We start from the raw sequence: 13,044 nt of genomic DNA, 5'->3' as shown, positions 1-13,044 counted from the left end.
CTTTTCGTATAGTGGGGTCTCCCTTTTCTTATAGTGGGTCTCCCTTTTCGTATATTTAGGTCTCCCATTTCGTATATTTGGTTCTCCCTTTTCGTATAGTGGGGTCTCCCTTTTCGTATAGTGGGGTCTCCCTTTTCGTACGTGGGTCTCCCTTTTCGTATATTTCGTATTTATTGAAAAAACGGCCTGGGCTGTTTATTGTTTAGGTGGTTTTTAGGTGGACATTTATTGGAAGAAAGTTGTTTATTCAATGGGAGGGGGTATAATCTAATGGAAATAGACGCCGATTATTCCATATGATGTGTCATGGGAGTGACATGGTCACCGTTTATTTGAGGGGAATTTATTTAAAGATCGCCGTTTATTCGGTGAGTGAACATTGAGGTCAAATATCAAAAGTGATATTATTCTTCAAGTGTACAAAAATACAAATGACAAATTTGAGACAAAAATTAATTCGTTTAAGACCAGTGGTTATCGAAGCATTGTCCTGACGCAAAAATTATTATTATTATTATTATTAGCGAACCCAGTCTTTACAGTAAATACAGGGAGTACTATATAATACGTTCGACTATCCTATGATCATGTGTGACAATCTTCAGTTTATACCAGGCTATATTTATGTTCAATCTTTTACTTTTGTTTACAATAATGAATAGTAATTCGTCAAAGTAACGAATTAAAATATAGTTATTAATTCCTATTATACGCTGTTGCAGAGTCAGGTTGTTGAATGGTCTGGGTGGTAGTTGTCCGTCCGGGGGGTAGTTGTTCTAAAGGGATAGTTTTCTGGGTGGTAGTTGTCCAGGGGTTAGTTGTCCTACGGAGGTAGTTGTCCTAAAAGATTATTTGCCCTCGGAGTATTGTCCAGGTCCAGGAGGTAGTTGTCCTACGGGGAGTATTGTGTCAGAGGCAGTTGTCCGCGGGGTAATTACCCGGGGGTGGGGGGGGGGGTAATTCTCCGGGTGTAATTGTCAGGGGGTAATTGTTCCTAGGGGTAATTGTCCGGGGGTAGTTGTCCAGGGGTTAGTTGTCCTACGGAGGTAGTTGTCCTAAAAGATTATTTGCCCTCGGAGTATTGTCCAGGAAGTATTTGTCCTACGGGGAGTATTGTGTCAGAGGTAGTTGTCCACGGGGTAATTACCCGGGGGGGGGATAATTGTCCGGGGGTAATTGTTCCTAGGGGATAATTGTCCGGGGGGTAGTTGTCCAGGGGGTAGTTGTCCTAAGGGGGTAGTTGTCCGGGGGGTATTTGTTTGGGGGGTAGTTGTCCTAAAGGGGTAGTTGTCCTAAGGGGGTAGTGGTCCAGGTGGTGGTTGTCCGGGGGGTAGTTTTCCGGGGGTAAATGTCCAGGGGGTGAATATCCGGATACGGTTTTGGTTTTGGTTTTACTACAGCAGCAGATGGTTTTGTTTTACTCCATGTAATGGTCCATGATTACAGCGCTGTTTTTGCAACTCCTCATAATTGCTCTTTTTTTTTTCTTTTAACTAACAAAATGTGTTTACCGATTAGCATAAGATGGTCTCCTACTAGCCTACACACTCACTACACAGCAGAGAGGAGGAACAGACGATAAAAAGGATCTTCCTCTCTCTTAAAATGCGTTTTTGGAGAACCATTAAAATGTGATGTGATTCTTCTTTTATGTAGGCTATTTATAGAATCTGTGAATACATAATATAGAACACATACGTTTTACCCATTATAAATATCAAGCTCTCTTGGGACGACCCGTGAGATGTAAGATACTTAGCCTGAATCAATCCTTCCTGCTGATAGACTGTTGTCTAGGCTCTAGTAGGGCTAAGCCTAGGCCTGTTTGGCAGATCCGCGGTTAAGTTCAAGGTAGAGTGACCATGTTTACTTCATGATAGATCAGCATGATCCTGATGATGTGAATTTAAACAAAAATTTTAAAATCCTCATATAATTTAATAAATTAAACTTACAATTCATTCACCATTTTATTTTGCTCTGTCGCCGCACTGCGTGTGGTGATGATGATAGATGATGCCTGTTGTTTCTGATTGGTTAGTAGTTTCGAAATCCCATGACGACACCTATTTTTATGAATTATATTACGCATGCGCATAAGTACTACGGTAACGTAAGAATTAAACGCAAGTTAAGCTTGGTTCCCACTAGAACGTAACGCAAGGACGTAAACGCAACGCAAGCGTTTTAACCAATGACAAGCGAAGTTATAGACAGTTAGCAATCACAAACGAATAAGCCATCGCTTGTGATTGGTCAATTCACTTGCGTTGCGTTACGTCCTTGTGTTGCGTCGCTAGTGGGAACCACGCTTTAAATGTATAGGTCCGTACGGTCCATGATAAGACAATTAATTATGTTTTCAATTTATACTTCAGCCCAAATTTAGAAATGCACAGAAAGAAGCTACAAAATGGGATGTTTTTAATAATATTCTAACATATTTATTACAAAATCTGACAGATATTTTACATCATAATTTTAAAAGATGCTTATAAATTATATAATTTCATATCAAAATGTAATCACAATCGACGATCAAATCAATGCGAACGAAGTAACCAAACAAGAGATCGGAAATACACCAACTTTTCATTCGAATAAGATTTATAATGAGAATAATAATAATAATAAAATCATTTTGCATTATTTCATTCTGATTAGATGTTGATCAAAGACGTATCTTCACATGATACGAATTATAAGGGCCTTGTGTGAAAATGACAAATTTATATTGATTGTACCATCAAAATATGGTAAAAAGTTTAATAACAGTACTGGAAATTGTTTAAAACAGATCCCGTATGCACATCAAGTGCATGTAAATAATGATTTAATCTTTTAATATTGCTGCCAGAGAAACTGGTCTACGATTCGTGGTATAAGTTATTAATGTGTTAAATGAGTTTCAGTTGAAACAGTTAAGTCATTATTGATGTAATAGCACATCTAATCTCGTCGACTGCTGTATATGTTGACATTTGGTAGTTACTCTATAGCTTTGTGACAAAAAGAAACGTCACCAATGACATCACGGCAATGAGAAGAGTGTTACAGAAGACCATAGTACTACCTCCGGATGGTGGAGCTGTTTAATTTAAAGAGAAATAATTATATTATTTTATTCATTTTATTCGATCGATTATGATACATTATGTGTAGTGTTTTATAGAATGACAGGGGCGAATCCAATAATTTTTTAAACTGGAGCGCTAACATACAATTTTGTCCCCCCTCTCTACATCCAAATCTAATCCCTCTTCTGGATCCTCCCTCGATTGTATGATACCTTACCTATAATAGGCGTAGTTACTACGTTGTAACATGATGAAGACATAAACATATATAATACGTATTTACCATCTGGCATCCATGTTGACTCGGGCCAACCCAGCTCTTCGTTATTTTGTGTGTTTTGTTCTATCAACCAGTCTGTCAACGGCTTAAAGTACTCGACAAGAGGACCTGCGTCCATTTCTCGTTGCCCTGTGATTTGTTCCATCGCTTCTGGCCACGGTTTACTTGATCCGAGACTCAACATGTTGCTAAACAAAACATATTTGATATGATATTAAATTATAAAGGCAAAGATGGAGAAGTTTATCGAAAAGGAACTTTGCAAAAGCGAACAAAGAATTGGTTCATATTGTAAAATTAAAGTGTACATGAGAAATAACTAAATTGCGCACAGGTGTGGACGACACATACCACAACTTTCTACTCCCTTTGTGTCCAGTGCTGCCACCAAACGGCAGGGCTGCATAGACCAGTACACCGGGGTAACCCCCTTATTCTTCCGAAAGATGTACGGGGTGCTTTAAAGTGCACACAAGTGAGATGTGTGCACTGGACCTCCAAGTTCTTATCAAAGATTTATGAGTAAACTTACGATAATAGTAGTCCGGCTTCTTTAGATTGGTAGATATCACACTTGTAAAGCGGTTCATCTGTCTGGTTAGCCGCTTTGCATAAAGCTTCATGGAATTGAAACTGAATCACAAAGCTTACAAAATATCTGGAAAACGTACCGTACCGTACGGTTGACAAAATTAGTAAAGACCAACGCTTGTAATTCGATCAATCGTTTTATACAAATATTCAGTTCTTGAAACTTAAGTCTACACTTCATACTAAGTTAGCTGCTCAACTATAAGTGTGAAGTAGCTCTGATTCTCGATACTGAAGGCCTATCTATTTCCAAAGTTTCATAGGACTATTCGGTAATGCAACATAACATGTGTTCCACAAGTATCTAATCGTAACCTAACCATTAACCTTACACGATACAGGCACCACATGTGATAGATGCTGTATTACCAAATATACCTCGGAAATAGATAGCATGTGGAGATACAGCACTGGGAATCTTGTGAGTTGAGTCTACTGTACTTCCCATAATAATAATTAGGAATAAAACAATATAATATTCCTTGTTTATATTGCCACTATGTACACCCACTGTGGTATTGTGTGAGAATTGTATATTACCTACCTGATATAGGGCACATCTGCTGGAATATGATATTTGGCAGCTGGATCAAAGTCCGCCTCTGTCCGTTTCACTGGTGGTGTAATACCTTGATATTTGGTTCTGAAATTAAAATAAAAGTTATTACAATTTATTTGCTAAAATCTTGCAAAAATTTAGAGATGGAGATGGGAGCTTTAAGTGATTCTTACCTAAGTTCCCACCACTTTTCGTTCATTTTATCATGAGGTGTACTTCCGTCAAACAAACTCCATCTGTACTCATCCATTAAGTATCCAAATGGTAGAAACGCAATTTTGTCTAAAGCCATACTCATTAGGAAATTCAAATCGGCCTCTATTTTAAAAACAAGCAATATGAAAGGATAATTGATTACATAATAGAACACTTTCATAAATCTTAGTTATGTCATGTTAGGGAAAAGAAGAAGACATTACAAAAAAGGTGGATGATTCCCACGAAAGATTATATAAAACAAAAGCAATAGCGTTTTATATGCAGTTTTAAGGTTTTGTGATATGGTCCGGATTCAGTTAGTACCGGTATTGGTTAATTCTTCTCGTGAAGTGTGTCAATGTCAGTTGATGTACGTGTGAATCATTGCCACCATCATTGTCATTGGCGGTACGTTATGTTCACACTGAGGCCGGATTCTGGGCCCAGTGTGTAAACGCACCTTTAAACGTGTATGTTAAATGCCGCGCTTAAACGCGTACTTACCTAGGTCGTCTACAACTTCATCTAATAAACCAACAGCCTTAAGATGTTTTGGTGTAGCGACAGAAAGTGCCAACACATCGCCGACAGCTTCGTGGAATCCAGGGTTGGCGCCTCCTCTAAATACCAATGGCTGGTTCTTGTACTGGAGATCATACTCAATGTGTCCCATCTCATGGTGGATCGTAATAAAATCATCCATAGTAATATCAGTACACTGCTTAATTCTATTAAATTTGTCAATACACTTATTCCAACAAAGTGACCAAATAAAACATAACAAGAAATATTTCTTACAAAAAACGCCGCTCGACATTTTAAAATCAATCATTGTTCTTTTGATTAATTTATGATTAATTATTAAAAAGATGTTCTTTAATCGCAAAGATACATTCATAGATACATTATGAATTACGTGCCCATTTTTTTCACTAGTTAATTGTATACACAGCATTTGAAAGAAGACATGTGTACCTTTCCAACAATGTATTATTTGCCAACAAATATTAATCTACTAATTCAAATGACATTAAAAAATGGTCAATGTTGAACTTTAATGTGCTGTAGCCTGTTTGTCTGTGACCTCAACTTGAACTGTAGGCATACAACTAGAGACAACGTCAATCAATCAGAGGGCAAGAATCCAAAATCGTTCAACCGTGAGCCTTCATAGACTCTTATCCCAGACGTTTTTTGGGTTCAGCAGCTGGGACCTATAAATTATAGTCGAGTTTCCATTTTAGCAAAACTGTCGGCCTTAGATACTAAAGCTACCGCTATGAAACAGCTTATTAATGAATATGTCCTCAAGGGACATAGTTGGCTAGAGCAGCGGCGGGAATAGTATAATATAGACTAGAGAGGTTTCGCAACGCTACGAATACGATAACGAGAACGGATACGTCACACACACGTAACCGTTTTCGTTATCGTATTCGTAAGGTTGCGAAACCTCCCTAATATTAGGCAGTTACGAACGATTTTTAGAAAGCGTCTCAAGCAATATTTAAAATTAATTTAATTATTTTATATTTCCCAATACCAGCGAAGAGTGAAATTACAATTCTACTCCTAACTGCTAATACATATGTTTGTATTCCTACATACCTGAAGTCGATTTGGTTTGAGAAATCCCACGCTGAAGCATGGCACACAACCTCTCTACCATCAGTCGGTTTTTCAATCATGGATTTATCCCAAAATGGTTGCGGCATCGCTATAAGTCCCAGAGATGTGAAGAATTCATCCGATGTTTGAAACATTCGCAAAGCATCGTATTTCTAGAATAAATAAACGTTTTAAAATAACTGCAAAACAAGGGTGGATTTATATGCCAATAAATGCGTCGCCTAGTAGCCCTACATTTACATAATAATATAGATCAAAGATTATGTATTTTTATATAGTAATATAAGGTTAAGGCTGATATTGGCTTGTTGCTGTTCTTACTGTTAGCTTGTAAGCTCTGTCTACACTACCAAACTTTGTGACAAAAAATAAGGGATGTGCCCATAGGAATACGATAATGTATACTACCGTATTTTTGGCACTACTAGTTTGATAGTGTGGTAGACATAGAAGCCTTTGGGTTGTTTCCTGCCAAACCCTACCTTTTCAACGAGTACAGGTGTAATATCAACAGACGGTTTATCTGGGAATGGTTGGGTAAGATCTTGTAGGTTACTCCAGGATTGAGCCCACATGTTACCTACAATAGAATAAATTATTTGAAATATGTGACGTAAATTGATGATCCCGGTTTTACATATCACATTGTTGTATTGTATTTTCCTCTCATATTTTAAAGGTTTAGGCCTAAATAAATTAATAATTAGCAAAAATGACTGCTAATTAGTGACAGCAGGACTTCTGTGTACCTCCTTTTGCGACGTTTTACTGTCTACAGCTTTGTCTACACCATCAAACTTGTTTGACAAAAAGAAGTGTAATGTGCCAAAATATGTTAGTGATATACCCAGATATGGTAGTGATATGACATCATCATGTTCATATTGGCACATCACATTTTTTGTCACAAAAAATGTTTGATAGTGTAGACAGAACCTTAGATGAACTTACCAAGTAAATGAGCAGGTATCGGCCCTCTTAGATTAATATATTTTTCACCGTAAACGTTGTATAACTTTCTTCTTACATATGCATGGAGATTTTTATACAGTGGTTCTAATTGAGCAAACAACTTCTGCACATCACCCGGAAGATCGTCGACTTCGTACCAGGAGCGCCACCACGCACCGCAATCCGTCTGATCTAAGAAAAAAACCGATATATTATATTTCTGAAAGAGTCCACACCGATTGTACTCTAAATTGTATAGCCAACAAGAATAGAGAGTTATGAGTGCAATGGAATAATATATTAGTCGATTCTTCCACGAAAATACCGTATTAACACTTCGGACGAGATTAAACACCAAACTGTTTTACTGTATCTAAACAATACAGATAATGCATTGTTGAATTGTAATTTACCATTAGCTACTGCCGCTTCGTTCTTTAATACTATATATCTGATGTAATCCTCACGAGCCGGAGCTCCCACTGCCGCTCTCCATCCATCCCAGGCGTTGAACAGTTCCAGATAGTCTCGGGATGTTGCCATAGTTCGGGTCAAGTCTAGAAAGAAGTAGTAAAAGAGAAATATTCATTTTAATCTCTTATTTATATCGTAATTATCAATATCCATTTATTGTATTACCATTGAAACTACGGTAGGATGTTGGACACCGTCAGGGACACCGCTATTAAGGCGGAACTTTCCTGTGATACGAGCGATATGAAATGTGTCTTTTAACACACGTCAACTCCTTTTCAGGAGACACGGCTATTGAGAGTACGATTTGTTGGGGTCCGGAATAATAGGGGTTCTACTGTACTGATTAGAATAAACGTCTGGAAAAAACGACAACATACAATGCTGATTATAAAGTTTGCTCAGCTTATATATAAATAGCAATCCATTAATGTAACACGTTTTGTTGATATAACGTAAAGGAGAGATTATAAAGTCCAACAACAAAGTGCCGAACGCAAGTAGGTACCTGGTTCAAGCGATTGGCAGTTTTTCCCTTCCTCGTCGCACACTTTGCCAGTTGCGTACCTCGTCTCCATAGATGCCGTTACTCCATTTAGCTTTGGCAAAAAAAGAATATAATACAGGAACCATTTGAGTTTCGAGTTTTCAATTCATTCATTTTATACAAATAGAAGTAGTATATGAAATGGTTCTACTATTAACAACCAGTCAAATGTGTTGAGCCATATAAGGCCTACTTAGTGCATATCTTAATCACATCGATCAATATAATTATGCGCTCAACGTATCGCTATATCGTTATATGGGTAATTTGAACCACCGCAAACATTTCATCAAATAAACTCAGTTGCGTTCGTATAGGCTATACGTTTTGTTACAGTACGGTTAGCGCAATCTGAAGTCTTCTAACGCACGCACAATTACTAGCCCAAAGCAACCCTGAATAATTAGCGCACAAAATCTCACCCGATTCTGTGACTGTCAGTAGACTCTCTGTGGAAGACTGTTGCCAGTCTACCAGATACCAATCTAACTGTATTAAGTACTTTTAATACACAATATCTCTGTCATTAGGTTCCTATCTAGAGACAATATATGACGTTAAAATGTGTATTCAATATAAAATGCACACCGGATAGCAAGTTTATACACTACACTAACCTCTTCATATTTGTCATTGGGTAGAGCAGAGTCTCCAATGTAGAGTAACACTCCCAATTGACGGATTGTATCCGGTGAAAAGTTAGTGGAATCAAATTCACTAGCATTCGCTCTTGCTTCTTGATTAAATGCAGCTTGTACCAAGTTTCTATTAATCTAAAAATACAATGGTATTACATTAACAATTATCGCCCTAAAATTAATTTTATTTTTTATTTTTTAATTTGAGTACACTCGTCATAACTCGAGATCACGAATACAAGAAGGCGATCTCTTTTAATTAAACCCCTTTATCTTGCTGTTTTTTGTTTGTTTGAGAAGTAAAAGGGCTTTTTAAAAGTACGATGAATTGTGATGATCCTTAGAATGTACTTTTACAGGAAACGACGGCAACATACTTGACCTTAAAATATTATCTTGAATTATGTCATTACCGTACTAGTTTAGTTTCTCTAAACTTGAATTGTATGACAAATCTTTCTTACTCATGCTTGTTCTTCGAACAAAGATCTGTCTACACTAACTAGTGTGATGTGCCCTAATATGTCAAATGTTTCATATTTATTCTTTCTATTTTGACACGTAGGCCTAACATGACATTTCAACCGATGGACAAATTCTGAAGTATATTCTTCATGATATAACATCAAGGGTATGGTAAACATATTTCATAAGCTCCATAACAACTCATGTGACTATGTAACAATTTCGAGCTTGTGACTTTAGTCAACCCTATCCGCTTTGTTCAAACAAAAGTCGGTTGATTCTAGTAGAGTTCAAATATTTGACAAAGCATAACACAAACCCTCAGAAAAATTAGTAACTGCTTTATGGTATTCATCCTCTAGGGTTGAAAGTTAAAAATCTAGCTACATAATACGTGTTATCTAGGACTATTAGGTTTACAAACACCATAAAACACTCTTGTATTTTATTGGTTTTATTGGTTAATAACGCATCTATCGGCTCAACAAAGACATAATATAGGAAGGGGGAGGGGAATATTACTAGTAAATCACCGTATCTCTCTGATCAATCCAGGGCTGCTGCAGATACCTAAAGCTTGGTTCCCACTAGAACGTAACGCAAGGACGTAAACGCCACGCAAGGGTTTTAACCAATGACAAGCGAAGTTATAGACGGTTAGCAATCACAAGCGAATAAGCCATCGCTTGTGATTGGTCAATTCACTTGCGTTGCGTTACGTCCTTGTGTTGCGTCGCTAGTGGGAACCACGCTTAAACAAACATCGGTACCATGTGAAGCCCATACCCAGTCACCTTAGAATCGGATGTCATAGGCCGAATAAATATAATATAAAACGACCGTAACTCTTTTCAACGAAGTACAGGTCTGATCTTTAACATTATTATAGTAATGTAGGCCTGAAGGTTAGTGCATGTTGACATCAAACATTTTAAACAAGATACAACGGCGCTACCAGACCGCAACAAACAATCCTCGGAATCAATCGGATATCAAAAAGAACAGCAGTAAATCGTATCTTTCTACTCCAAGTTGGCAACTAACCATGACCATTTCTCACAATCCGATTATAGTATTTTAGCTTAAATATTAACTATTTACTAATCTGATAATGATATACTTAAGATAAGTTTCCATACGGAGCAATAATCATAATGCGTTAGGTCAAGTTTAATCTACCTAGGCCCTATTATAAAACAATTAATTAACAATAAGATCTTATCTAGGACTCATGTGTAGCAAAGGACAATATAATTATAAGTGTAGCACCTATTATTAGTATCTTCCTATTAAAAAATGAAAAATCTGTAGATGTCGATTTGCGTCATATGTATTATTTATTGAACACTCGTATCACTAAGAAATCTCGTAACATAAAAAACACGAGGTTTTTACTGATGTCTATCCCTTTATCATTGAAAGGGGAATTGAAAGGGGAAGTATGAATTAACATAGACGAGATTTATGTTAATTATTAATTTCTAATGTATTACTATTTGTATTTCCTGTTCAAAGAAAAACCTAATAAAACCAAAAGCCAAGTTAAGAATCTTTTCTTATTAAAGATCCTTAAACCCGCATACGACAGTATCTTAATTCAAAGTGTGTGATCTCGGCGTCTAACGAGATTATTGGAATTTGGTGATTCATCAGATTCAAAGCTGATAGGCCTATATCTGAAACGATCCCGATCACTGAGGCTTTTTCCGTCCTGTGTCCGTGATAAAACTTTGTAACAAGGTAAACTATTCGATTCGTTTACGTTTATGATATAGAATTATGTCTGTGGACATATTTCATTTTCATTTTATTTATTTATTCGATCATGTCCTGGGACCCCAAAAGCAACAGAGTCATAAAACATGAATGTCTGAGGCCCAGAAGAACTTACATAAATTAAAAATCAATATACAGTTCACCGAGAGGTGCATCGCCTTCTACTAAAAAAGATATCTACAACCCATGGTTCTGTCGATCTTAAAACTGCTTCTGTAATGGTTTAGTGAGAATGATTTTTCCCAGTATAGTATAGTAACACAGTATTACCACCGTCTACTCATGGAGTTTACTCCATGGTCTACTATAACAAATATAGGAAGGTGACTGAAGAGTCGTTTATATGACCAATTTAGTCTGTGTGTTGTAGATGCTTTAATTAGTTGGTTGATAAACTTTCGTTTGGCATACAAAATCAATTTTGTATCAACTGTCATTGTTCAAAATCAGTATATACATTGTCTGCTTTATCACAATAAGTAACACACAATCTAATCAACGAAACTTTGAACACATTTTGTAAATCAAAGTTTGAACGCCGCGATACGTCGTCATTCGACTAAACTCACGCTGCGTTAATAGCTTGATAATAATTCTAGTAACTTCTTGGTATTTTTAAGCATGGTCTAATTATTAGTAGGCCTACTTAAAATAGACTAAATATTACAAGGCCGGAATGAATTTTCAGTGATTTCATAAATCAGTGTTCACATACATAAATACAGGAATAAAAATAATTAATTAAAAAAAAATAATCTCTTAGCCGACCTGTATAATAATAGCTACACATCCTAGCTGATTATTGTAAAACGTAGAAACAACTTGTTTACCTTTCACATACGAACTTTCAGTTTACGGTTAAAATAACAAGCTTCATGAAACTATATAGGCCTCAGCATGTATGCCTATTGTGCTATTTATTATAATTCGTACATTGTAACAAAGTAGGCGTAGGCTACTTACCATAGCTTGTTGGTTAAAGTCGGTTATATTTGTGTTGTACGTCCAAGCGTATTCTGTTGTTATGTAACTTTCTTCCATCCCTTTTATGTTATAGTCGTTAAGAAACTGAATCGCCTCCGTTTCATTAGTATTAGATCCCACAGCATTTACAACATTTAGATAAACTAGGCCTAAAATAAGGCACAACAGTTTAGAAGAAGCCATAGTGACTCTTCTTCAACAATTTCAGAGAGACAGTGATTCGATTAGTGGTTTTTACAACTTCTGTAAGTAGTGTCAATTAACTAATGGTGGCGTCCTTTATGGACGACAGGTGTCCGTCTTTGAAGGTTATGCACCTGTGGTGACCTATTATGGAAATCTATCGGAATCCCTACCATTAATTACGCATGCTCAGTTTGGTACTGTAACGGAAAAACAACAATGCCAAAAGTTGAAAACCTGCAGTTTTTAATGGCGAGAACCATTCTTAAGGCTCCGCGTAACGTTGCAAAAGAGGCTCTATATCACTAGAATCGCTTCAAAACTACTCTCGGATTAAATATTTTAACCGCCTAAAAAACATGGAGAAGGACAGATGGTCCAATGTGATTTTTAACGCCATAAACATTCTTGAAGATAAATTAAAATGGGGATGGTTAAATCAGGTTAAAGAAGCCTTACATAAATGTAACATGGGTGATATGTTCACCAACGAATCACCTGGTAATTGGTTAACTCAATTTAGGCCTAAATGCAAGAACAAAGATATCGATAATAACGAATGGCAGAAGAGAGCACAATCAAAATCATCTCTGACACAATATATATTGTACAAGAATAAACCGATACTAGAACCATACCTTCTTTACAAAAATGACTTTAAAAGAAGTTGTTTGAAATTTAAGGCGAGATCG

General features: G+C 36.7%; 1 protein-coding gene across 1 annotated transcript; it reads right to left on the bottom strand.

Moving 5' to 3' along the window:
- Nucleotides 1-2,462: 2,462 nt before the first annotated feature.
- On the bottom strand, nt 2,463-12,385 carry LOC140039620 (angiotensin-converting enzyme-like). Its single transcript, XM_072085239.1, has 13 exons — nt 12,149-12,385; nt 8,924-9,079; nt 8,268-8,358; nt 7,699-7,842; nt 7,286-7,477; nt 6,817-6,914; nt 6,314-6,486; nt 5,210-5,433; nt 4,681-4,825; nt 4,493-4,591; nt 3,890-4,015; nt 3,361-3,545; nt 2,463-3,088 (listed from the first exon to the last, which is right to left on the bottom strand). Exons 1-13 carry the CDS (start codon nt 12,350-12,352, stop codon nt 2,994-2,996), a joined length of 1,932 nt encoding a protein of 643 aa, XP_071941340.1. The 5' UTR covers nt 12,353-12,385; the 3' UTR covers nt 2,463-2,993.
- Nucleotides 12,386-13,044: the final 659 nt, after the last annotated feature.

This window comes from Antedon mediterranea, chromosome 2 (genome assembly GCF_964355755.1).
Source record: "Antedon mediterranea chromosome 2, ecAntMedi1.1, whole genome shotgun sequence".
Taxonomy (NCBI): Eukaryota; Metazoa; Echinodermata; class Crinoidea; order Comatulida; family Antedonidae; genus Antedon; species Antedon mediterranea.
The sequence above is the reverse complement of the archived record's forward strand: the minus strand, read 5'-3'. Positions and strand labels throughout refer to the sequence as shown.